Source organism: Struthio camelus, chromosome 23 (genome assembly GCF_040807025.1).
Source record: "Struthio camelus isolate bStrCam1 chromosome 23, bStrCam1.hap1, whole genome shotgun sequence".
Classification (NCBI taxonomy): domain Eukaryota; kingdom Metazoa; phylum Chordata; class Aves; order Struthioniformes; family Struthionidae; genus Struthio; species Struthio camelus.
In genome coordinates, this window is record NC_090964.1 from 8,678,358 (window position 1) to 8,704,845 (window position 26,488).

The following is a 26,488-nucleotide window of genomic DNA, read 5'->3' on the forward strand; positions in this document are numbered from 1 at the left end:
GGCGGGCGGCGGGGTCGTCACGGCGCTGCATGCGGGCGGCGGGGGGCGGCGGCGGGCGCGGAGCGGGCCGAGCGCGGCGCTGCCACACCGTCCGCCGCGGCGCCACGGCCGGAAGTGAGGGGCCGGAAGGACCGCCCCCCCCTTCTGCCGCTCTCTCCCTCCCTCCCTCTCCCTCTCTCTCACTCCCCCCCCCCGCACTTCCCCGCCCCCCCCCACTCCGCCGCAGCTCCCGCGCGACCACCCCGCGCGCCTCTGCGCCTGCGCCGGCACGCAGCCGCGCGCCACCCCCCTCCCCACCCCGCCCCGCCCCGCCGCGCTCCTCACGGCCCGCCCCCTGGGCCGCGCGTGCGCCGCCCGCCGCCCGCGGGAACGAGGCGCGCTCTTGGGACGCATGCGCAGTGCCGGGCCCGCGAAAGCGGAAAGCGACACGTGGGGAGCGACGGCCGCCCCGCTGCCCTGACTGCGCATGCGCAGATGCAGCGGTGTGACATTAGTCACCAGCTGCCGAGAAACTTATCCCGCAGGGGATTCACAGCGCCTGCGTGTATGTGTGTATATGTGTGTGTGTGTGTGGGGGGGGGGAAGGTCTGTGTTGCGCATGCGCAGTGGCTGCCCGCTCGAGAACAAAGCGGCTGGCGCGCATGCGCCCTGTGGCTGTGCGTCTCTGTGGAGATAGGCGTGAGGTGCGAGGCGTGTCGTAGGCCCTGGGGTGGCGGAGGGGCTCCGGCCCGGGCTGCGGCCCGAGAGTGACGGCGGGGCAGTGCCTTGGGCAGCGCAAAGTGCCTGGGCCTCGGTGGGCGTGGTGAGCGGGGCACAGCCTGCTTTGGGAGTTGGGTCCTTGGCCTACCTGCCCCTGCAGCCGTGTGCTGTGGTATGAGGCCTCAGCAGTGCCTGTGTGGGAGCTGAGCCTTCCCCTGCCTGCCTGGGGCCTTGGCAGCACCTGTGTGGGAGCTGAGCCTTCCCCTGCCTGCCCCTGTGGCCCTGTGCTGCAGTATGGGGCCTTGGCAGCACCTGTGTGGGAGCTGAGCTTTCCCCTGCCTGCCCTCATGGCCCTGTGCTGTGGTACGGGGCCTCAGCAGTGCCTGTGTGGGAGCTGAGCCTTCCCCTGCCTGCCCTCATGGCCCTGTGCTGCCGTACGGGGCCTCGGCAGGGCCCATATGGGAGCTGAGCCCCTGGCCTACCCATCCTGGTAGCCCTGTGCTGGGCTTGAAGAGAGTACTTGCCTCCTTCATGGGAGCTGGTTGTTGTCGTGCAGGGCTGGAGAGGGAGTAAAAGCTCTCGTATGAACTAGCATTGTCAGAAGTTTAGAAACTCCAGTTAGAGTTGCTGGGGTGGAGTTAATGAGGAAAGGATTATCTGTACCATCCTGAAACCCAGCAAAGAAGAACTGAACGCTTTTTTTTTCCAGTCAGGATGATCACACGTGTGAAGGCCCCTTGGGTGCAGAGATTCTGTTGCTGTGGTTTTTTGGAGGCAGCTTTTACTTAACTAGCATGCAGGACCTATCTCAGGCGCTGCAACCCCTTAAGTTAGTATCAGATGTGGCTTTTGTTTATTAATAGATTGACATTCATAGCTCAAGAACATAGCAGGAAGACTTACCAGCTTTTACAATTCTTGAAATTACACATCTACTTCAGCCTGTTAAGGAAGCATGGCAAACTCATTTTATCTCTGGCTGTCTTGTGATAGATCACTCTCTGCAGCAGCCTTCTCTGTACGTTGTTGGAGCTGATGTGCGTGGACAGACGTAGCCTCCGACATCATCAGGTAACACAGCCTGAATCTCGTTCTGTCTCTCTTGCCTCCAGGGTGCTGTTTCGGAACAGCTCCACTGAACCTGTGCAACCCTGTCACTTTGTAGTGAATGGCTGTGCAGCTTGTGAACATAAAGCCCTGCCTGTGTAAGGGAGCTGCCGCCACTGACGGCTTTAGAGCAGTGTGGGTCCCTGCCATGTGCAGGTGCAGATCTCGGTGCCTGTTCTGTTCCTTCCTTCTCAGTTCTCTTTCACATATTGTCTCTTTTTCTTCATCCCAGTTGTACATCTTTATGTCATTCTTATAAATTTTCAACAAGATTCTCTTTCCCTGCCTGCCTTCCCTGTCCCATCCAAACACACAGCTGCCAGCTGCTTCGCTTGTAAATGCCATGGGACCTTCCGAGAGCTGGGATGTGTTAGCTCTGCTCCTGGTAAAGGGCTGTCATCACCCCAGGGCTTCCACCTGCTGCCTCAGTCAGGCTCCCAGAGCACGTGTAGCTCACATCTTCCTATGACCAGCCCCTTTGCTATGCTGGTGCTGCTATGGAAGGCAGCTGTCATTAGCTGTTTACATTTGACCCGTTCCTCCAAGAACTTTGGGAGTGAGGGGGAGGAGAAAGGTGCATTTGGCTCCTTTAGAGTTTTAATTTTTAGAGGAAGGTTGCCTGATGGGGCCCTGGACTTGGAATCAGGAGATCTGGGACCAGTTTCCAGCTCTGCTGAGGCTTCCTGAGTGAAGCTGGACACTTTGCGTAACCATTCAGTTCCCCATCTGTAAATTTAAGTTACTTCTACCTTCTTTCTCTTCTACTTGGATTGTCCAAATCTGCTCAGGGTGCCCAGGGGCTGAGACATTCCTTCCTTACAGGGAAGGAGAATGGGGAATAGAACAGAGATGGGTCTAGTTTGGGCCTGAGTGCATGGCCACCCCTGCTCTGTCTTCCGCGTGTCTGTTCTCCTGTGGGTATCTTAGGAGAGCAGCTGATAAAAGCTTATGTGGATGTGATTGCTTCTGCAGTTATTCCCTGCTGCTGAGATGACAGGGTCGTTAATCAGCTAGGTCTTTGAGAGAATGCCTTTGTTTTGCTGCAGAAGAGGAAGAGGCCCGGCGGGCCTGGAGCTCTAGACATTGTGCATTATGCAAATGGGTGTGCGTCACGGAGCCACCGATGTGTGCTCAGGCGAGGGGCCCTGAGGAGGGTTTGCTGCTGGAGCTGAGAACAGAAGAACTCTTGTTCCAGCTCTCGCTGGTGCCACTTCCAGTGCAGCCGCCCACTTGTTCAGCTGGACCAGAGGCAGCAGTGATGCCAGCGGGAATGGGCTGCCTCTCCTGTGTCTGTCCTTTGCTCCAGCATTTTTATCTCAGCTGGCAGGAAAGGAAGTGTTAGTCCCTGGCTCCAAATGAAGGTACTTCTTGTTACAGTGGATTAATAAATGCTAGCTAGCCTCTGAGACGCTAACCCTGCTATTCTTAGGGAGCTTTACGAGCCTCGGTGATTTCCATCCCATGGCTAAATATTTCCGCCTCCTGGGAGATTGGAGCAGTCCCAGGCCCAGCCCTGTGCGATGTCCTGATGCCCTCTAGTGGGGTCTGGCACGCCATTGGGGCAGGCTGCTGCAGGCCCAGGGTCCCCTTGCAGCCACGCTCTATCAACAGGGCACTTTTAGGGGAGAAAACGTCACCCTCTGCTCAGGAAAATCTAGCTTCTTGCCTGGCAACACAGCCCTTCTCTGCGCTCGGCAGTGCATCTTGACTAAGGGGTTCTCTGTGCTGGCCCTGTGTAGCATTTTGTTACCCTGTCTAGGACTGGCGTGTTTTGAATGGTCTTTCTGACTCTCAGCAGGCTGATGACAGGCACAGAAAGTGTTTTCCTGGCAGGATGAGGAAGCCAGGCCTCACCTGGGGAAGGAGGTGCTGAAGCCCTGTTGCACAAACACTGCGCACAGAAGCCATGTACTACTACATGGAGTCACACGCGCACTGATAAAACTGCATGATGTCAGGAAGGGTTAAGCTCAGGGTATGATGCAGCCTGGTGCCGTCTGGTTAGTACCAGACGGGGTGTCACCTTTGGTTACTTAATGCCACGTGGCCGGGACAGGCCCTCGCCAAGTGCAAGGCTTCCTGCTCTGGATGGCTCCAAGCCAGGCGCAGAGCCCAGGCTGTGAGAAGGGTCAGGATCCTGCTCAGACCAAACTCTGAGTCACTGGTATCCGGCGCTCCACCCGCCCGCAGGGAAGCGGATCAATGGGTCATTCATTGATTTTTGTTTCACCGTGTGCAGGGTCAGGGCTGCCCTGGCCATGTGAACCTGCTCCTGGCTCCCGGCTGTGCCGCCCTGCCCCGGGCGCCCCGAGCAAGCTGGGCATCTGCTCGCCTTCCTGGGTCACTTTGTTCTTTCATGTTTCTGCCCTACTCGAGCGGTGCTGCGGTGTCAACGGAGAACACAGACGCCGCCGTCTGGATTGCGCTTCGCAGACAAAATGCAAAGCGGGCACATGCCTGTGGACGTCTGTTGGGCAACCTCACCCCGGGGACGACATCGGCAGCCCCGACCAAAGCCTGGCGACGGGGACACGGCTTCAGATCCTGCCTTTGTCCCGCCGCCCTTAAACGTCCCTAGCAGCACGGGAACGCTCCATTTGAAAAAAGAGACAGAAACGCTTATGTCTCTCCAGGCGATTGTTCTGGGTTGCCCGCAGTCCAGAAACGGTGACGTTTGCAGGGTTTTTGCCATAAGCTCCCCTCCCTCCTACTCTCCCCCCAAAAATAACGAAACGGAGTCGCTCTTCGCTGACCGGCACAAACCCGGCGGCCGCTCCTCCCCGGCGGCAGCTCCCGGCCGCTGCGCGTTGGGTACTTCCGTGCCGCGGCGGCGGAGGCGGCCTGCCGGGCCCCGAGGGGCGGCGGAAGCGGAAGCCGTGGGAACCGCCGGGGGGGGCAACCATTGCGGCTGGGTGGGGGGAGCGGGCTGTACCATTGCGCGGCGGCGGGGGGGGAGGGTGCTGGCGTGGAAGGGCCCGTGCGCACGTGGGGTCGAAGAAGGGAAGCGCGGGGGGGATGCTGCTCGTTGGGGCTCGGGGCGGGGCCGCCCCGGCAGCGCTGTGCGGGGCTCGGCGCCGGGCCGGACCGGAGGGGGCCGGGCGAGCCACCCCCGAGCGCCCCATCCGCTTTCGGGAGAGCTGCAGCCCTGCCCGAGCGGGGGCGCTAGCGTGGGGGAGCGGGTTGTACCAATGAGACCTCAGTCGCGGGGGGGGGGGAAGACTGTTCCAACACCGGCAGGGGCGAGGGAGCGAGTCCTCTGTGCCACGGGGAGGTGAAACTGGCTATTCCGAAGGGAATGGCAGGGCGAGGCGTGCGGAAGGGGCGGCGGGACCGTCCCAGCGCTACTTGTTCCGCCGCCGTGCTGCCCCCCCCTCCCTCCCCAACCCCGCCGTGGCGGCGGCGGGTGGGCGCTTCCGGGCGAGCGGAGCCGGGGCGGGCCGTACCACTGCCGGATGTGGGTGTGAGGCGGGCCGTGCCAATCAGCGCGCGGGCGGGTCGTACCACGGGGCGCGCGGGCGGGGGGAGGGAGGCGGCCTGCGCGCGGCGAGCCGTGTGGCGGCGCGCGGGCTCTCGGGTGTCTCCGCGCGGCCGGGCCGAGCCGAGCCCAGTCACGGGCCCCGCCGCCGCCGAGCCGGGCCCGCCGCCGCCGCTGCTGCCGCCGCCGCCGCCCGCCCTCTCCCTTCCCCCGGCCCGGTGTGTGGGAGGCGCCGGGCCCGCTCGGACGAACGCCGACGCGCTCAATGCCCAGGGTGAGGGGGCCGCGGCGGGGAGGAGTTGGGGGGCGCCGGGTGAGGCCCGAGCCCCCAGCCCGGGGCGGGCCTCGCGGGAGGGGGGGGGTCTGTGGGGTTCCTCCTCTGCCCCCCGGCCTCTGGGGCTGGTTTGAGGGGCGGTCCTTCCTGGCCTGGAGCGTCCCCTTCGGCCTGAGGGGCTGGTTTGGGGGGGTTCTTCTTGGTTCAGGGAGCTCCATTGGCCTGCAGGGCTGATTGAGGGGGGGGTCTTCCTGGCTTTGAGAGGGTTCTTCCTGTTTTGCGGGGTGCTTCCTGGTTTGGGGGTCTTAACTGTTCGCTTTGGGCTGAGGGGCTGGTTTAAGGAGGTCCTTCGTGGTCTAGGGAATTCCCCCCTGGCCTGTGGGGCTGGTTCGGAGGGCCTTTTCTGGTTTGGCAGTTCCCTCTGGCTTGGGTGCCTGGTTTAGGGGTGCCCTTCGTGGTCTTGGATGTTCCCTTTGGTCTGAGGGGCTGGTTCAGGGAGTCCTTTCTGGTGTTGGGGCTGCCCCCTGGCCTTTGGGGCTGGCTTGGTCAATCTTTCCTGGCCTGAGCAGGTTCACCTGGTTCGTGGGGCTTGTTTGGGGGCTCGTCCCTCGCCTGTGAGGCCCCTAACCAGTGTGTATGGGGGAGGGTCTCCTTTTCCTGAGGGGGTTGGACTGGTTTGTGAGATTCCTCCTGGCCTGAGCGTTGGTTTTAGGATAGTAGTGCTTGCCTGTGGAGTTAGGTTGTTTTGTTGGGGGTCTCCTCTCATCCATGAGGCTGGTTTGGAAGGTCCTCCCCTCACCTGGGTGGCTGGGTTGGTTTGTGGCATCCCTCCTGGCCTGTAGAGTTGGTTTGTGGGGGTTCCCTTCCTCACCTGTGGGACTGGGATGAGTGGACCACCAAGGGCTTGTTTAGGGGAGGGAGTCTGGCTTGTACCTGGGCTGGAGGGGGTTTTGAAGAGAGACGCCTTCTGCCAGTAGGGCTGCAATAGTGAGAAGATTGGGAGATCTCAAGGGGGGTTGCTTTGGGGCAATTGGGGTGTCTTGCTTGTATCTGAGATGGGATGGGGGGATTCGGAAGGATTTATTTGGGGGAGGGTCTTACTTCTGTATGTGTGTGGTGGCCTGAGGAGGGTCCCTCATCCCTAGGGATGCGGGAGGAGTTCGCCTGGGGGAGGATGGGAGGCCTGAGGGTTGTCTGTAAGGGATAAAAAGATTTTCTGGGGTCTCGGCAGGAAGGTGGGAAGGGGAAAAGCTGGGACTGATGTTATGGGGATGGTTCTCAGGCTGGGAGGTGGGGCTGGAAAGGAAGGGTGTCCAGGATGTGGTGGTTTTCCTGGGGTTTGAGTGGGGGCAGGGCTGTGATTGCTGAGGCTGGATTGTGTCGATGCAGGGCTGCCCCGTGGGATTTGGAGTTGCCTGGGTTAGAAGCAGGGAGTTTAGGAAGTCTGGCCTGACCAGAGCAGGGGCTAAAGAAAGCACTGGTGTTGCTGAGGGTACTAGTGTAAGCGTGACCTTAGGAAGGCCTGAGACAAGCTTTGGTACGGAGCTGTGCACTTACTAGATGTGGCTGTGGTTTGCCTCTAAGGGAATGCTTTGCTGGGGAAACCTAATTATCGAGAGCTGGAGGTCTGGGATATGAGGCATAGCAGAGGTAGCAAGTTGAGGGATGTTGCAGTACTGGGATTGTCATAGAAGTAGCCTCCACTCTGTTGTGGTGATGATTCCTCGTGGTTCCTTAGTGTGATTAGTCACGATCTCCTTTTTCTCTCCAGGCGGCTGTGTGCTTGTTGCTTTCAATAAGAGAGGAGTAAGGCAGAAGGTTGGCTTTTAAAGGCTACTGTATAAATGGAAACCAGCTTCAAAACCCCCAGAATGAACGAGCCAGGTTCTGACTCAGAACTGCAGTTAGTATTTAAAGAAGAAAAAAAGATAATCCCACCACCAGCAGCAACTAGAAAACTATCTCCTTATGACTCAACATATAGAAATGCTTAGCTTTAATGAACTCAACTGTTGGAAAGAAATGATGTGTCTCAGTTTATGAGTTAAGGTAGGAGTAAATATCTGTCTATGTACAGATGCACAGCCAGGAATATAAGTCGTCTTACAAGACAGGGTTCTTATTGTAACGTTTTTGCATACATCTCTAATAAACATAATGATTGATTTCAGAATTAGTTACCTGTAAATACCCATCTTTCTCTTTCACACAGTAGTACTTAAACATTCTTCCTATATCAGAGCAAAGTTGAACTGTGAACGTAGTCTGTTTCGTCGCTCTTGCTTCTGTACTTTGCCCTGTTGTGGAATGTTGTCTTAGTTAACTGTTGTGAGGCCTCCGAGGGAGGACAGACCGATGCACAGGCCTAGAGAGGACTGGGCCATATGTTGTTCGTGTAAAGGCACATTTCTGCTCTTGATTTAACAAAGGCCATCCACAGCTGAAAACACAGCTCTTTAGATCTTGTAGTGCAGTCAGATAATTTGTGTAAGTGATACAGGTAGTGTAATGTTGCTAATAACTTTAGAGGAGAAAGCATCAGTGAAACACTGCTATTGAAGTAGGAGAGAAGAGCTATACTTGCTATGTCTTGTCTATTGTAATTGGATTAATTTGGAAGTTTATTTGCTTGTGAAAGAGAGTGGAAGGTTTAAAATTGCTCTGTCTAAACATTGAAAAATAGACTCCAATGGCTTGAGAGTCTGGGGTAGAAGTTACTCTCCTTGACACATGTGAATTACAGTGTTAGATCAGCCTGGCATCAATTTAAGGCAGTATCTGGCTGATTTATATCATAAGAGCGTATAAAATACTTTTATAGTGGCCATTGGCTTCAGTGTTATGTTGTGGCTCTTTGAGCTAATTGTGGAGGGGTACAGGAGCCTTAAATCTCTTGATCCCTTTGTGTATTATAGCACTTGAGACATTGGATTGCTGTCTCTATTCAGGTCACTGTTATGTGCACCTTTGTCTTGTTACCCTTTGTTTTTTTACTTTTTATTGCAGAAAGAGAAAACTTTTTTTGGTCTCTTACACCGAGAGTCTTAGCTATTCTTTAAATAGTTGACTGAATTTTAACAATTGAGACTTTGTGGACGTGCAGTGAAATTTATCAGTAAGCTTAAGTTTCAGTGATGAGACTGAATTTAACTGCCACAGGAGCATGGAAAAGAAGCCAACTCTCCACTAAGTCATTTTTCCAGCAGAAGTACATGGCAAATTCAAAGAACTGAGATGAGTAAGATGCAAGTAATTCAACTCTAACTTAATTGAATGACATCCCTGTTGCTGTGTGCTTTGAAATTGCCCTTAAGTCCTGCTTGATTTGTTAATTTTTTTTTTTTTTAGTTACTTCATCTTAAAGTGTGAGAAGAATATTTAGTTTAAGTTGTCAGGGAATATGATTATCAGGACCATATTTTCAAAAACCAGCAGTTGATACAATTTAGGCAAGTCAACATTCTGATTTTAGGAATGAGTTGTTAGTATCACTTACATAATCATAAATATTTTCTAGAGGAACTTCTGATTTTAAAGTATTTAAAGTCTACTGTAATTCTGTGACTTAATACAGGGGGATAATAAGCTTTAAATTTCTTTTTCTTAGAGGGGCCTTTTGAATTTGACTACTCACACAGTTATAGTTTTAGGAACTTTAAATTTTTTTGGCCATGGTATGTAAATGACAATCAAATGTGTCTTCCTTCTGAAGTTTTTTTTTTTTTAACTGAATGATGTGTGAGGAAAGTGCTCAATAATCATAAACATCAGAACAGCACTTTAAATTACAAAGCAGGTTCTATCTCACAGAAAAGGTCTGTAACAAAAAGCACACAGACATATTAAATTTTTTTTGAAAGCGTTAATGGAGTATCTAATCACTTCCCACTGCTGAACTTGCCAAGATGATGATCTCCATGCGTTGATGCCTGTGTTGATTATTAATGGCTTGACCTCACCAAAATTTAGAGAGGGCAGATAACTTTTTTTTTTTTTTTAAAGTACTCAAAAGTGTTTTGATGCAGGATTGGTCTCTCACTGAGTAGTCTTACTGGGTATGTTTGACAATTCTTATTCTTTTCTGATAGTTTCACTTTTAAATTGAGATTTACATTTTTTTTTTTTCTTACTGAGGCAGATTTTTATCTGCTGCTGTTGGTTTTAAGGCCTAGGACAGAGTGGCTAGGTTAATGCAAAAGGAAACGAATGAGTCACCAGCAGAACTTGTCAGCAAACTGGGAGGGAGCTCGAAGGCGGGGGTGGATAGGGTGGAACAGTAGAATTTTTGACCTCACCCCTCTCTAGGCACGTGTCATTCTGAACAAGCTTCTTTCAGAGATTGTTCAAGAATTTTTTCCAAGAATGTTAGTACCAGAGTTTGTTCTCTGTATACAGAGAAAGTATATTTTAGAAAAGATGGTTGCCTCAGTTCTAACTAATGTTGTATGTTTCCACTGTGTTAAAGTTGACTGGTTTTGGAGGCCCTGATGGATTCTTTCACTTGAAGAACACCTTTTGCTCCAGAAGAAGCAGCTCTTCAAGATGTTTTTGACAGTCTATTGATAGAATGTAGCTCATTTAGCAGGGCAGTACAGGAAAAGGAAGTGAAATGTAAGGTACTCAAAACGTCAGGAAAAGTCTAGCTGGGCTGCAGGGTAATGTCAGAATTGTAGTTTTTCTAGGATCAAGTTTTGTCCTGTCCAGTGCACTGTCACACTAATTTCTTATGTATAAAACAAAACACAAGAAGGAGGTTTTTTAGAAGAGGAAAAGGAGAAAAATTCATCAGCTCATTAAGTAACTTCGTTAACATATCAAATGTAGATTTCCAGTTACATGATCAAAATTAGTTGAGGTAATTTCGAAATACTGGTCGTCAAAACACTGAAGTATCCTTTTAATATCGACTGACAAATTAGCAGGCTTTGCTTTGCATCCTGTGCACTGGCTTATTTTGAAAGGTGATCCAAGTGACCTTTCCAAAGGTATCTCTATTTTGCAATCTTTGGAAGCTGCAGCTGTTGCAAGCTGTTCAACTGTCTTGATGCAGCAAAAGAAGCACTTTTAAATGTACGTTTTGAAGGAGATGGTGGAGCTGGGAATACCTTGTGAGGTGGTTACTTATTTCTTAACAAAACCATTTTGCTAACTTGCACAGGACTGATACGGAAGAGTAAGTGATTTGCCCGATTTAAGTATCTAATTTAGAAGCCAATCCAATGATAGGCTAGACAGCCACCGGAGATGAATTTTCTTAGGTGTGTTGGTTTTCTACTTAAGGCAATCACAAGTGAAGTTTCTGTCAAGTCAGGCATCCATTTAACTGTTTTCTCTGAATTAGTTAACTAGCACAAACTAACAAATGTGGGTGAGTAGTCGAAGGCCTGTCCGTTGCTTACCTTTTAAGCATATTCTTGCACGTTGTTGGTATTTTGAATGACATTCTTCTCAGATTGGCCTCATTAGGCTTTATCAAGTGCTCTCAGCATATAAGACTGTGCAAGTGTGAAGGGTGAGGAGCTGATGCAGTTGGTAGTGCTCACAATGCTGTTAGTTGTATAATCGCGGGTGGTAGTGCTCACAATGCTGTTAGTTTTATAATCATCCTCTCCATAGGTGCAGGCACTGTCACAGTTCACTAAACTTTTAGATAGGCATCTTGATTGATGATTAATCCTTGATGATTAAGTTGAACAATATCAGGAACTAATTCTCAAGCATATCTAGTTCTTTTCTAATGCAAGAATTGTTATTACTTGACTTGTTTGTGCTGCTGTCTCTGTTTTTTCTCCTCTCTGGTTTCTAATGGAGTGATTACACGTTACTCGTAATTCTGATGCGTTAGATACCTTTGCTCCCTTTCTGAGGCCAACCACATAAAACGTGTAGTAATTTTTTGGTTTCTCTCCGTGTTCTATCTCACTTTCTAAGTATAAAAAGTTGAAGATTAATTGATTGAAAAATTATTTCTTGTTTCATATTGTACATGCACATAGTTACTACTTATCGTAATCAGTCATGACAAGCGCTCCGTTCTTTTGAGGTTTTTAAATGCAAATTTGCATTGCTAACCCTAACAGGGAGGAAGAAATTTGAAAGTATTTACTTGGGGAGATCAGAAGTTGTAGATAGCAGGGTCTTTCCTGTTTTTCATTTTTATAAGTTAAAACCTTATTTTTCTTATTTAACTTTATGGTGTATAGCAGTTGAAGGTCATAGGAGGAAGGAATATATGTGTCATTAACCAAATTGTTTTAAAAATAGAAGTTTATGTAGCACATAATCCTAAGAGTCTTATCCTTCTGGAAATCATTTTTCATGCTTAAATACAGTGCTTTACGTTTTTAATCACTTCTGAGCTATTAGCTAATTAAACACTCTTGTAATATTCCTGGGAGGAAGGTAAGATGATGTCTGTCATTCCTGTTCTGCAGAGAAGCTGAGCTGCTGAGAGAGGTTTGGCAAGGCTGGACCGTAAGCAGCCACCGAACTGTGGGTAGGACCTGGGAGCTCGTAACTCCCAGTGCCGTACTTGATTTACTGGATCATATTGTCTCCCTGTATCCTTTATTTGTGACTTGGTGAATGGTTTTTACAAAACAGTTTAAAAATAATTAAATAGAAATTAACTCTTTGATTTGCTTGAGGGAAGAGAAGTGTAACCTTAATGACCTCATTTGATGCAGCTCACAGTGTAGACAAATAACACTGGATGAGGCCCTTTCAATCAAATGATCAGTGCCAAAAAGAAAAACATTTGAACGAGTTGTTTAAATCTGACAAATTATTCTTTCCCCTTGAGACTGTGTGCTTTGGTAATGCTGTAAACCTCTGGTACTCTGGATCCAAATTTGGGTCTCCCATACCAGGATCTCTTGTCCACTGCTTTTATTTTAAATGGCTTTGTTAGGTTCTCAGAAGTAAAGAAGTTAGTGTTAGGACTCTTCTTTTGTAATGTAATTCTTCAGGCAGCTATCCAGAAAGTTATCAGGTGACTGAGTATATGTTTAATTGGGGGGTGGGAAAAAACCTATTATTTTTCTGGAAGGTTACTTTCTTGTATAAAGATTTACAGGTGTTGAACACACAGATGCCATAACTTTAGTCATTCTATTCTTGGTACATCATAGCTACAGCAGACTGTAATACATTTTAGCAAATCCTTTGCTTTGAGTTATGGTAGTACATGAGAAGAATTGACAAGTGTAAGGATTTGAATCGATGTGTTTAGATGGAACTCTTCTGTCTGGGGTGAGACTTAATCCTGTAATCATTAAACTGATAAAATATTCTGGAATTCATTTTTGAAATTTGTATTTCAGTCACTCAGAGTAAGAACTGCAATAAGGTTGGGGGAGGTTATTGAAAACATCTTTGTTCTTGCCTCTGGCAACCTAATTAATGTATTTTTTTGGCATTGAAAACTGTTCTTTAAGGAAATAATTGCTGTTCTTTGGGTGATTTTTGACTCTGTGTCAGTGAAAAAGGTAATTTTGTAGTACTTAATTTGACTATTTTAAAGTGAAGATCTCATTAAAATGTTGAGAGCACCAGAAGTTTGGGATGTGAACTTCCAGGCATGTTTTTTTCCCCCCTAATTGTATTCATTTGAGTGTGCCACGCTGACCTTTCATTTGAAGTTACAGGTTTGATTTCTGGATGCTGGTTTGGATTTTATTCAAATACCTTTTTTTTTTTTTTTTAAAGTTTTAAAAATACCTGTTATGGTTTTTTTGGCCTCATGATTTTTACATACCTTATTTCCTTCAGTTTAAGGGTCTGTTCTGATAATGAGTTATTCCAAAGCAGATAATACTATTCTGGCTCAATTTAGCTATTTTTCCACAAAGCAAAGCTGTTTCCCTTCTTTAAAGGTGAACATTTGTCTCCCTGTGCAACTGTGTACATCTAAGGGAGTAGTCAAGCTGATTTTATTTTGACTTCTCAGAATAAGTGATACGTTGCTGGCCTACTTATATTTTCCAGAGAATTTTGCAGAACATGGAGTTTGTATTGTGACATTGCAGGAAATGAAAAATTGAATATTCATTGTCTGCATTTAAATTTCAGTCTACTGTGATGATGTCATACTTTCACAAAGCTTTTACTAGTATCTTCCAAACGAGTTCTGCTTTGAAAATGGTGGTTAAAATCAGCTTAAAAAGAAAGACTTTTCAACCTTTCAACCAACCTGAAAGCCGTGTTGCTTGCTCTAGTATTTCAGCCTTAAATCTCTCCAGTTAAGCTAATTCAGGTTAGCTACCTTTTCGTCTCCCTGAACTTCCTGGCAGAATTACATTGTGGCGTCTTTTATTGATGTTGCTACAAAATCTAGATTTTGAATTCTGTGTATTAAGGTTGGAAGCTGCCACTATCTTAATGCCCCAATTTGCAAACAGAGATCACATTGGGAATGACTAAAAATTATTACTGCCGCATGACCATTTGGTTGCTTTTGAAATGACTAATTTCTAGTGGATGGTATCTCCTCTCCCAAATGTCTGGGCATACGTACAGAGTTGGTGATACAGCGATGTTGGTGAAATTTCTATGCTAGCAAAAGCTCTAATATATTCCAGTTATACTCTTATAAAAGGGTCTCTGCTTGTATGGCTTTTTTTTTTTTTTTCCAGAAAATTAAGCCATACCAACGATATTTTTCTGTATATGGGCTTAAGCCATATACATATAAGCCATATGGGCTTAAGCCTGGGTTAACAGGTATGACTGTACCAACAAACACTTTCACGTATGCACTTGGCTTCATACTTTTGTTTTTCTTCTGTGGCACCTGGTTAAGAGGGAGGAGCAGCAAAAGTGTGTAGAAAGGTTTCCTTGTTCGTGGTTCCGGTGTCTAACTGCCAGGAACAGCAGTTACAAGAAGTCCTGAATCTCTGGGCTAGAGCATGCTCAGTGCAGAAAGAATATTCAGAGTAATAACTCTCAAGTCTCCAGTGAATATTGCGTGTGTGTATATATATAATTTTTTTAATGTTGTCACATCTGGCCTAATTTAAGCAAGTTGTCAGAAATGCAGGCAAAGCCATATTGGAGGCTAGCCTCTGCTCCTTTCCCATCAAATTGAAACCTTTAGGGCAAAATATTTCATTAATTATTTTTGGTAGTGATTGATCTATTAACTTAAAGATTGCATCCCCAAAACCCAGCATGAGGCAGAGAGCTGACAACAGACACTTTAGCTGAAATAATTTAGTGTGACATAAGTAATTAAAGTCTGGATGGGGCAGCATTAGTAACAGCAGCAGCTAGTTCTGCTTAAATAATTCTATATCTTTACTCTTTTGCTTTGCCTTATGGACTTCAGACTTTAGTGAGGTGAATATTAGTTTCTGTTGGACTTGGAATTTTGTGGCTTTCCATTATTCTGCGTGTTTTGAACATCACGCTTTACAAAATATAATTGCGCTATACTTAGTATCCTGTTTACCCTTTGATCATTGTTACCTTGCTTGTAGGGGATGGTAACCAGTAGAAAGGCAGTTTTTTCTGGGTAGTTTTAGTTATACTTTATTTTCATAATTAGTGTAGGAACAGTAGTCGCTTGATTGAAAGATACTGTTTATCTGAAGAATTAGTCTGCTAGTTTCTCTTGCAAAATGTTAATTATGAGCATCGGATGTGTAGTGACTTCTTTAGAACTGTTCACTGTTACTGGGGCTCCAAGTACAATGGCTGACAAAAGTCTAAAATCTTATTTGATCAGAATTCTCCATAAGAAAGGACTGTTGTTTCATACTGCACTAAAAGATGTAATTCCATTTGTATCAACTAGTTTCAAAAGGAATTTTAGTGGTTACCGCTGCAAAATAGTTTTGAAGTTTCAGGAGAGTTGGGATTTGATGTTTCTGGAATTAGAAGCAACAATTCCTCTGACATGATATTTTTCTTCTCTTTAGGTGTTCTGTTGGAATATACGTCGCACATTTATGGCGATTCTGAGTGTGAGGGCAGACTTCTGCCAGGCCCAGCACAGCACCCTGGCTGACAAGTGAGCTGGGTGCAGGGGGTTTTACGTGCCATAATTACTTTGCCTTGAAGACTCCAGATACAGCGAACACTCTCAAATATATGGGATATCTTTTGCATATTGGAAGCATATTCCTTTTACTGACTCTAGCAAAACTAAGCATCAAGAAAACAAAGTGGAGAGAAAATCTGCCCTTATTTTTTTGCCTCACCAGTGCCTAAATGTAGAACAGGCTGCCTAGTCTTGCATGTAGTCAGAATTTTTGGAGTCTGAAGGATACCACCTGCAGTAATTGAGGCCTAAGTGGAAGGCAAGGGGATTCTAAAGCAAACCTACTTTTCCAGAAGTGAAGTCTTTAAGGAACAAACACGGCAAAGCAAGCTCTGATCGATCCCAGGCATTTTAGTGATCTTTTTAATGTTTTCTGCTGTGAAACGTTTCAAAGGTTATTGAATTTTTTTTTTGCCCCTTACACATTTTGTTTGCCATTATGAACCGTCCAGCCCCAGTGGAAATTACCTATGAGAATATGCGTTTCCTGATCACTCACAACCCAACCAATGCAACCCTCAACAAGTTCACAGAGGTAAGGCAGTCAAATGAGGTATCATCCTTCTTTTCTTATATGCTGAAAGTTTCTACGGAAACATTAAACAATCATTCTTCACACCTGTTGTTCGCAAAGCTTTGAATGTATTTTATACGTTACTTGAAACTTAAGGTGCTTTTCTGTAGTATGTTGTTCACATTCTCCCGACAGTATGGGAAGAGAATCCACTGATGACTTTTTTCAAGTCTTCCCTTTCTTTAACTGAGATAGAGGTTCCATTTTAGAACACAAACACACCCCTTGCCATCTTTCTTGTCTGAGCTTCTGAAGGACTGCCTGTTCTAACCATAACTGGTTTCTGATCTTTCTTGGCCCTTAGAGTAGGAGTAAGTGCAATGCTCAAAAACTGTTGTTTAACTTACAGGGATGTTTTCTCAAACTGTTCTCCCAGTCCCAGCCTAGTCAGATATATCAGGTGCTAAAATTTGTCCATTAAAGATGACATCCACCTGGGTCTAATTATGGGAAAAGAGCCAATTACAGTGGGCAGTGTACCATACTGACACTATGAGGTCTTAAATACTGCAAAATTTAGTATCCAGTTCTCTGAAAAAGTAACAGATGGTATTATCAGAGAAATACTAGTACAGCTTATTTCTGCATTCTCGTTTACTCCACATCTGCTATATCTTTGTGCCCTACTCTTATGTCCAGAGGACTTTTATCTTGCATGTGTAGGTCTTTTTCATTCTGATGAGATCCTGTCATCTGATGTTGATGTTTGACTGTGGCTGCTAAGACTTCCATCATTTAGCAACATGCTCTTCACCATGAGTCCACTGAGATATGAATGGTTAATTTTGTGTGAAACTCGCATTCTTTTGCTTTCTATGTTTTTCCCCATTATTACGGATTATCTCTCTCAAGACTCTTCAGGAGTCTTGAGTCTGGAATAGATATTATTATTGCTAATTGTTAAAATTCAAGTGATTCAGTCCAAACACGAGAGGAAATTCTGCTTGCTTTACGAACCTTCAAAGTGAACTGAAACAGCTTTTGTTTGATCTCCTGATTATTTATCTAGCACAATGTGCTACTTATAGTGCATTACAAGGAAGCTAGAGTATGGTGGTGTGTGTGTTCTGTTCCTCCCTGCCTCAAAATGTCAACACTGGCTGAAGCAAACAGTTCCATGCTTCTATTTAAAGAGAAGAAGAAGAAGCTGCATTGAGAGTTTAAGCAGCTCTTTTCATTTTGTTCTTATATGTGTTCAGTTTTTTCCACCCTGGCCTTTCCCTAGAGAAGAATATTTCAGAGGTATTTCACATTTATTCCTGTCATTTGTAACCCTTGTCGTAACGTAGGTCATAAACACTCTTTTCTGAGTTGGCCCTTGCTCCTTCATTGTCTAGTCTCCTTGGAACTGTGGAAAAATTGCAGTACTGCTGACTCAGTATAGTATGTTTAGTTTTGTAGCTATTGAGAAAATTCTTTCATTTCTCACTCTATCAGTGTGCTCACATGTTTTCCTTGTTCTTAAAGGAGCTGAAGAAGTACGGAGTGACAACCTTGGTGCGAGTTTGTGATGCCACTTATGACCAAGCTCCTATTGAAAAAGAAGGAATCCAGGTTCTAGTGAGTTGCCTTTAAAAACTGTCTAAAACTAGAAAAAAATCACTGGTCTACAAATGATGGGGGTGGCCTTAATGTTTTAGGCTCAATAATGCCATGACTTCTTTCAGATTGGCCAAAAGCTGTGTGATTCTTTGCATCAGATAAAGGTGGTTTTGAGAAACTTGCTGTAATTTTGTGAAATTTACTTGCAGATTCATTACTTTGGACCAAGCATTTCAATTGGAATAGGAATTTTTATTCTTGGATTTCTGGATTTATTAAGATATTTTGGCTGCCTTTTAGTGACTGTGTTGATAGTAGTCCGATATGAATTCATAGAACTATCGCCTGTTCAGCCTTGTGGTTCATACAACTTAGTTCAGTTCTTTTCCCTAGATGCAGCACTTCTTGGCTTTACCATTGACCCTCTCAGTGAAGATAAAACTCCCTTTTCTCTTTCAAAAGGCGCCACCTTTTGAGACTATAGCTGGCATGCAGATAGGCTGCTTGCTTTGCATAAAACCAAGGCTTCCCCTGGCTGTCTGTAGTAGAATATCAATAGCCTCATCGCTGCTTGCCTGTAAATGCAGTGTAGCTGTTGCTTCTTCCCTCTTCAGCAGGTGGAATTCCATAACTGCTACTCATAGTTAACCTTATGCAATGGCTGTCTGACTGTATCATCATCCAGCATTGCTTGATGTCTTAGGGGAGGTTTTTTTTAATAGGTGTGTACTCGTGTTAAGCTTGCAGGCAGTATTTTTCCAGGCAATGCTTCTGAATTATTACAGCGTGTCAGATATAATCAGTTTATTTTACTGAGTGACTAATCTCTGTTGTGATGCCAGAAACTGCATCTTGCCTTCTTGTTGCAGGTAGTCAGTCTTCTATTACCTCTAGATTTTTTATTTTTATTTTTTATGGCCCAGTTGGAGGAATACTTTTACAATTTTCCATAAGGAGGAAAACTTTTACTCTGGCATATCTGTGGAGGTTCTACAAATGGATCAGTCAGATTTCTTGGCTCTCAGCCTTGGTAAGCACCTACTCCAGTTGTAGGCAGCCAAGTGTGCTTCAGTGTTGTTGGAAAATCAGTCATTCCAAGGCTTCCAGGCTCCTAGGGCTTTTGCTCTGGAATAGCTGTTTTGTTCAGTCTAGGAGCTGTCCTGGAGCTGGGCATCGTAGTGTTTCCAGGCTCACTGCTATGGAACGTCTAGCTTTAATAGTCCTAAAATTGGGATAGATGAGAAGGATTAAACTTCTGGTGTCTTAGATCTACAGAAGAGAGTGTGAAAGCCCTCAGAGCCCTGGTTTAAGCTGGAGCTTAGAGCGTTTTTGTGTTTCTGTGGTAGAGCAGAGATTTGAATCCTTCCTAGAAGCCGTAGGCCAGGTTCCCATGGCTCCACCTCTGCTGGGGAGCCAAGCTGGGGCCAGCTGACCCTGGCAAGCTGCAAGTGAAACTGACGTTCTTGTCAGTTTCGTGGCCCAATTCCCTAGGCAGCACAGGCGCCCTGGGAGTGCTTTTTGCTTTGGAGCAGGCACTTTGAAATATTTGGGGGATTTTGGTTCTCAAGAAATTTTGAAAATTTGATGTTGGTTAGAATTGAACTGAAACCAGTTTTTGAGGAAGCTTTTCAAATTCTGGAAATGGTGTTTCGGCTGACTCTGCTAAGGACCGTTCTGTTGGAGAGCCTTTCACTTGGAGTAACATCTGCAAGTGTCTTGTGTCTGTACACGTTTGCTTCAGCCAGGCAGCCTGTCTGCGTTCAGTGTGGTTCAGTTGTTCTTAGTATTCTATTGCTGCAGAAGGCAAAACAGTAGAGAGCACAAATTCACTAGGCACCTGTAAAGGGTAACAGAAAACAGGAGGTGACAGAGAAGGTTTGCTGCTAGTGTCATCATTGATCCAGATGACCCCAGTCATGATAGTCATTATATTGTCTTCATAGATTACTGTATTGCAATGACATTTTGGTATTTGAAGTCTAAGTAGTAATCAACATGACCACCCCCTACATAGCTTTTCTTTCCTGTTAATGCATGCTTTTTCAAAAGAGCGTTCTGTCACTGTTCAGAAATGGTATTGAATCACTAGCTGGCTGAGAAAATAACACACCACTATTTAAAGCTAATATTTGCTTGTAAAAATAATGAAGATTAAATACACAGCCTCAGAGAGATTAGTGTCTATTTTAAAACTGTTGAGGTCAAAAGCCTAGTAAAACCCCTGAAACTGAGGACGTTTTAGCAAAGCCTGCTTTCATGCCATGATACAGAATAAGCTACTGGCAGAGCGGGTAGAATGTGGCAGCTAGAGAGTTGCTTTGGCAGATGGCATAGTGAGAAACTAGAGAATTAGATGTACCATGTTTGAAGTAGTAGTAGTGCATACGCATGTTTATCAACAGGGATTAAATCAGGGAGACAGGAGGTGGAGATGGATTTAGTTTGTGTGAGATTCTGCGCAGTTCTCATAGTTACGTTGCTATGAAAGGTCTTGTCTGCATAGGAATGTTGCATCAGAAAAACTGCGGTTAGTTTTCCTTAAAGTATTTTTGCACTGCCTGGTGACCAAAGAGGCTGTAATAGGTTTGTTTGTCTTAAGAATTTAAGACACGTTTCACTAGTCTACTTCTATCAGGTTTTTCATTTACCGTTCATATGTGGATCATTACCAGAATGACCACTGCTTTAATGCTAGCAGGCCGTCAGGAATGCTACGTCAGGAACGTTAGGGATGTGAATTGATTGCGCCTGATATTTATCGTGTAACCATTGACTCTGGTACTTGAAGGTGGGAAACTTTGACACCGGTGGCAACAGACTCCTCACATGCAGGCACTGGCCATTGTGCTGTGAGTGTTTTGCTGCTGTAACTTGAGTTCCATGTGAGCTCTGTGTAGATTTTGAAGAAAGGGATCTTTGTTACCTTAAAGTTCTGTTGCTGCTTCTTGGTCATCTCACTTGTGCATTGCTAATCCTGCTGTCATTGCTGATGGACAAACCCAGAGTTGCTCTTCTGTTGAGCAGGGTTGCTCTAGATAGAGGGAAATAAGAATAACCCTTCCTTGCCTATCATTCTTCTCAGCTCCCTCCTGGGGACTGGCAAAAAAAAGACATTTTCTGTCTGTACAAACTCAGTGCATCATCCTGGTTATTGATGACTGTTTTGGTCTTGGAGCTTAGCAATTTGTTTTCTGTGCTGCCTGACAGGAATTCTGAAGTGGTATTGACAGAACTCATAATCAGGAGAAAAACTGCAAAACTTTGCTACAGTTACTCCTCTAGTCCCAGAATTATTCACATATCACATTCTGGGCAGTTTCCCCATACAGCAGTGTTTTATCAGCCCTGATTTAATATCAGTGGTTTACCAGTAATGGTAAAGTGATGGTCTTTGGGGAAATAAGGACTATCATTAACTCCAACCAGCACAAGCATTGTGCTGACGTGATGATTAACATGTAAACTGAAGTAATGTAGTAACCTTATGTTTTTGGTGTCTGAAGGAAATGATTTGATTTTAATTTAAACCAAGCCACAGAACTGATAAGTAAATTCTGTTCTTTGCAAGTTCGATTCAAAAGCGAGCATGTTGCAATAGGTGGTAATGCCCAATCTCTTGACAGTCCATACACCTTTTCCCGACAGTAGAAGACACTGGTCCTAAATTAATATAGCTAGCAATGTGTGCTTGAGTGAAAAATCTTGTGAAGACTTATATTAGAAAGCGCAAATTTTATCTTACGATCTTGTTTCTATAGCCTTTTATTTTGCTATGTTGTCCCAAATAATTTTAATTTCCATTTCCTTTAAAAAGGAGTTCTCCTGAGATATGGAGATATGGATTTGCACCTTGCAGGAGTGTTTTAACTGCTAAAACATTTAGAAGACGCTTTTGAGCTGAGATCTTATGAACCTCTGCTTGTTCTACAGGAAGTGTCAGGGTAGCAATAAGTGTGTTTCAAAACAGAAAGTCCATTGTTTTTCTCACCTTCATTTCGCTTGTTGGGTTTCTGCAAGCTCTTTTACGTGTCAGAGAATGCTGCTACTTGTTAGCTGTTCTCAAGATACTAACTGAAAGGCATAATTGTAGCCAATGACAAAGAGAGGACTCCTTTCAGAACAGTTTCCTTACCATTTGGAGAGGTTGTTGAATAATATGAAAATCTGGCTATGAATCTCTTTTGTAATATTCATTGTAGTCTACTAATGACAAGTGCTAAATAATTGCTAAATATCATTTTTCACCTTGGATCTAGGAGTGTTCTTTCTACAGCACTTGCTGCTTCTGAGAAGAGTCTAAAACATGTGACATGTTATACTTGGTCTTGAAATATAATTTTAGGACGTATAGTACTCCACTTAGCACAGATCCCAGGAGGGAGCTATGACCTAGAGAAAAGGGGAAGCTTCTCACATGTAATTTTGATTCACAGCCAGGTTGGTGATGCTTAGCGTGGCCTAGATAGTTTAAATATTGGCAACCCCTTATATAGGTGAAATGAAATAATAAATTCTGTTTGGTTGTTGACTTCGCTTTTGCCTAAGTGCTTTTTTTTTTCTTTTTGCTTATGAATGTGTTTTCAACTGGAAAATACCTTGGTAATTTTGACTGTCTTGCTTATTGGATGCCATACGTTGCATCTGGACAAGCTGATCCATTGGAATTGTTCTGAAGTGTCTTTTCCTCTCTGCAGAATCTGCAGTGCAAACAGAATTTTAAAAGGTTGACACAACCACAGGCAAAAATTAGAGTTCTCATCTCTCAAGTATTTAATTGAAATCTCATTTTATTCAAAATATATAAAAATCAATAGACATTTCAAAGGCAATTGTTTTTCTAAAAACTCTATACTACAGTGGAGTTTTATTGAAATTTTATTGAAAAGTCTAATTACTTGGTTGTTAAAAACTCAGTGTTACATTATGATATTGATTTGCAAACTTCTATACAATTAGTAAACTACCCACTAAACTGTTGCTATAATATGTACTTCTTGACTGAATGGAATATTTTTCTTCTAAATATGGTTACCTTGCTGTTGATTATGGATTAAAATCTGTTTGTGGGCATCTGCTTCAGGAAGGTTTTCACCTAATGTGTTTTTTCCTTCAAAGGACTGGCCGTTTGATGATGGAGCACCACCCCCGAATCAGATAGTTGACGACTGGCTAAACCTGTTGAAAAGTAAATTTCGTGAAGAGCCTGGATGCTGTATTGCTGTTCACTGTGTTGCAGGGTTGGGAAGGTTAGTATTCTGCTGTCTTGTTTTTATGCTGGATTTCAGTAAGTTGTTTATGTTCTGGGAGGTAGGTCATGGAAGGTGTTGAGTAAATGCCAATTTCTGTTTCCTCCCAAGTAGGACTTTTAAGTGTCATCAGCAAGTTTGTATCAATAAAGCAAAAGAGATTTACTGCAGTGTGGAAGTCTTTGGTAATTTCATAACTCTGCTCCAGGATGAGATAAAATTTTGGAGTGTTCAAGACACTTCTGTCAATCACAAGTGATACAAGAGGAGGTAGAGGCACTACTAATTGAAAGTGTATTTCTTACTGCTAAGGGAATAAAATCTCTTTGCTTTTTGTCAAATGCAATATACGCGTGCATGGCCTTGGAAATTGTACTGCAGTTCTTAAACATTTCCTCTTATTTTCAACTAGTTATGCTATTTAGCATATGGCCAAAAAAAATGCATTTAGGAAAAAAACACTTCAATTGCTGGCTTTTCTTACTCTAATGTGGCTTCACTTCAGGGGCAAGTAGAGTTAGGCTAGTATTTCTTGCTAACATGCAGACTGTTTTTTTTCTCCCCTTCTCACCATTCAAAGCGTAACTACCTTCTCTATGAAAAACTCCCTTTCAGGATGAAATAAAAAATACATATAAAAAGAGTTAAATGCTACCTTCATACTCAAACGCGATCTTTGGATGTTGTGTTTATACCGTGGACTGGGAAGGAGCGGAGCTTAAGTGCTAGTATTCTTATGATGACTGTGGGACTGTTAATATTCAAAGGTCTGAATGATTAGACAGAAAGGTGAATTAACGCCAAGTCAGGTGTAAGCAGGCTAGTGTGTGTCAAGTTCTTAAGTCTCTTCTAGAGAAGAAGAGGTAGGGGGAAATGGAAAGATAGGGGGGAAAATGGCCAGTGTTTTGAGATGAAAAACTAGCCAGACAAAACCAAGGCAATTAGCATGATTTATTTATTCATTTCTGCCATATTTTTAGCTGAGGATCATCTTCAGGAAGGTGACCACATGTTGTAACTCAAATGATTTTCCTCTCCTGTTTCTTGTGTGGTATCAGGCAATAGCGTACAGAATCTTCCCATCTGGTGTGTATAAACTCGTAATATATATTTATTCCTTACAGAATGACCTTTTTGCTGTTGTTCCCAGGCTCTTTCTGGCAGAAGGAAAAGGAGGAATTTTCCAGATTTTGCTTTAATCTGGAAAATTGTCCACCTGTAGTAGGCAATTAAACCTCAGCTATAGCAAAAAAAAAGTGCTTACTGCTTTTGAGGTTTCAGATTATGTCCTTTGGAAAGCAATTTCTTCTGTTTATGCAGGTGCAGCACGGCAGCGATAGTGTGAGTTGTTTCTCCTAATTCCTGAACTGTTTGTTGTTTAGTTATGATTACAAGTTGTCCAATTGCCTTTACAACTCTGTCAGAGGTGCTGGTGGCAACTGCGTGTGGATGAACGTCAGTCCAGTAGAAAATTAATATGTACTGTGATTTCAGCTCTTTTGAAAAGCTTGCCCTTTACATTTAGGTGATTTCCAAAGTGAGGAGCCCAAAGTAGAAAGTTTTACTTTATTGCCCCTGGGACTCTGATTCCACGTATAGCATACAGCAAAAAAAGGTTAATCTGTAGAAGTCATCTGCTAAATGCCATATAGATCTATCTCATATGCAATTAAACCTACAGTGTCATAGGAAATAAAATGCATTGAAGAGACACTATAGACTTCTTTGAGCAAAGCAAAATTAGGCTAGAGTGAAATGAGAAAGCATAAAAATCCACAAGTACTTTTTCATGGCAAACACCAAGGAGCTGCGCTTGTGTGTGTGTGTGTGTGCTGGAAGCAGAGCTGTCTGCTAAAAGGAATGTTGCATTAGATACTCAGCAGGCAAATGTCTTTTTGTAGATAAGGTTTAAAGAGAAGACACTTAAATACTTGCTTATAGATTAATTTGATGTATTTGGAGGGATTCAATGTTTTGGTTTTCCACATCTTTCTTAAATATTGATTTCTCATTTAGGGCTCCTGTCCTGGTTGCACTTGCTCTCATTGAATGTGGAATGAAATACGAAGATGCAGTTCAGTTTATAAGGCAGTAAGTTATATTTACCAATTTACAAGAAATTTCCTGGTTAATATATTAAACTATTGGACTCTTGTTGATTTTTTTTTTCAAAATTTTCTTTGAATTTTGTTTTTGAACTTTGTTCAAAACTCAAAGCTTTGGAATTCAAAAAAGAATTTACAGGCTAGGGTTGTAAAAATCATGCATGAGTCGGACAAATTGCTCTTCATTCAAGAGAAAATGTAGTGAGGTTGAGCCCCCAAGCAGCAGAGTTTCTACAGCAAGTACCTGCACTTCAGCACTCCTGCAGGTGTTGTGGGTGAGTGTGTTACCTTGGTGGGAAATGTCAGCAGCCACCCAATCTGGAAAATAACAGAACTGGTTATTGGTGAGACTGCAGCCCTCTGTTGTTTTAGTGTTAACACCAGATCTTGAAATGGAGCCCAGCAGGTAAAAGATAATGAATAAGCTTTGCCAAAAACAAATTCATCCTTTCATGGAATCCTTGAGTTACCAGTTGTTTCCATAAACTCCACTGTGTCAACAGTGTGGTTTTCTGGATTTTTTTTTTTGCTTTGTGTGGGTTTTTTGAATTTTTTCCTTTCCTTAAATTTCTTTTTCTCCTCCTAGCTACAATACCTTTCATATTTATGCTACATTCTTTTCTCAGCACCATTTATATATTCTTATTTGACATTCATGGTCTTACTTAGCTAATGTAATAAGTAGCACATGCATCTTCAAGGGAGGGTTGACAGTGAGAACTGATGGTGATGGAAACAAACTCTCCCAATCCAAGAAAATATGCTGAAATTTGCTAGTTGGATTTTGATTTAACATTGGCACATAGGTAACGAACTGCATGTGCTGGTCTGGTTTATCCTTCCTCAAACTGTCAATGGATAAAGGGCCAAGCCAAAATGCCATTGTATGGGTATGGAAAAGCTTTGAAACAAAATAACTAGTCTACTTGAGAAAATAGTTGGTGACTGAAGCAGTACTTTTTCCATTGATATTAGCCTTCATTCTGTTTGTTTTAGGAAAAGGAGGGGAGCTTTCAATTCCAAACAGCTGCTTTACCTTGAGAAATACCGACCTAAGATGCGATTACGCTTCAAAGATGCCAACGGTCACTGCTGTGTTCAATAGAAAGAAATATTATACGAAGGCGGAAGTTTATCATGGCTGTTTTCTGGACTCTTGGCACCTGGAAATGTGAATCTGGAATCAAAACTACGTCATCAAATTAGTGGTGGAGTCAGTGCTCCTCAACCTCTGTCCTAATGGTGGTGATGATTTAAAAAAAAATAAAAATAAAAAAAATAAAATTGAGAAACATTTCAGTGAAGGATTGTTTTCTCCTCAGGCTGCAGCTTGAACATCTGCAAGGAGAAAATCAGTTTCAGAACCTTCTGTATTTTTAACTTTTTAAAAAAAGAAATAAAGTAAATTTTATGTCTAAGGAAAACCA

General features: G+C 44.3%; 1 protein-coding gene across 4 annotated transcripts; it reads left to right on the forward strand.

Annotated features, from left to right (window-relative positions):
- Window positions 1-373: 373 nt before the first annotated feature.
- On the forward strand, window positions 374-26,488 carry PTP4A2 (protein tyrosine phosphatase 4A2). Of its 4 annotated transcripts, none has more exons than XM_068917200.1 (7): window positions 374-544; window positions 1,693-1,770; window positions 15,473-16,129; window positions 17,636-17,728; window positions 22,826-22,956; window positions 24,973-25,047; window positions 26,058-26,488. In XM_068917200.1, exons 3-7 carry the CDS (start codon window positions 16,034-16,036, stop codon window positions 26,164-26,166), a joined length of 504 nt encoding a protein of 167 aa, XP_068773301.1. In that variant the 5' UTR covers window positions 374-544; window positions 1,693-1,770; window positions 15,473-16,033; the 3' UTR covers window positions 26,167-26,488. The 4 variants fall into 4 exon arrangements, with proteins under 4 accessions (XP_068773301.1, XP_068773300.1, XP_068773302.1 ...); XM_068917199.1 differs by lacking the exon at window positions 374-544 and adding an exon at window positions 584-683; XM_068917201.1 differs by lacking the exon at window positions 374-544 and adding an exon at window positions 672-802.

What these genes read in the sequence shown, in the direction of transcription:
- PTP4A2 (XM_068917200.1), top strand. Translation starts at nt 16,034, where the DNA reads ATGAACCGTCCAGCCCCAGTGGAAATTACCTATGAGAATATGCGTTTC. An exon ending in TGTGTTGCAGGGTTGGGAAG is followed by an intron (nt 22,957 to 24,972) that starts GTTAGTATTCTG and finishes TTTCTCATTTAG; the next exon opens with GGCTCCTGTCCTGGTTGCAC. An exon ending in GCAGTTCAGTTTATAAGGCA is followed by an intron (nt 25,048 to 26,057) that starts GTAAGTTATATT and finishes TGTTTGTTTTAG; the next exon opens with GAAAAGGAGGGGAGCTTTCA.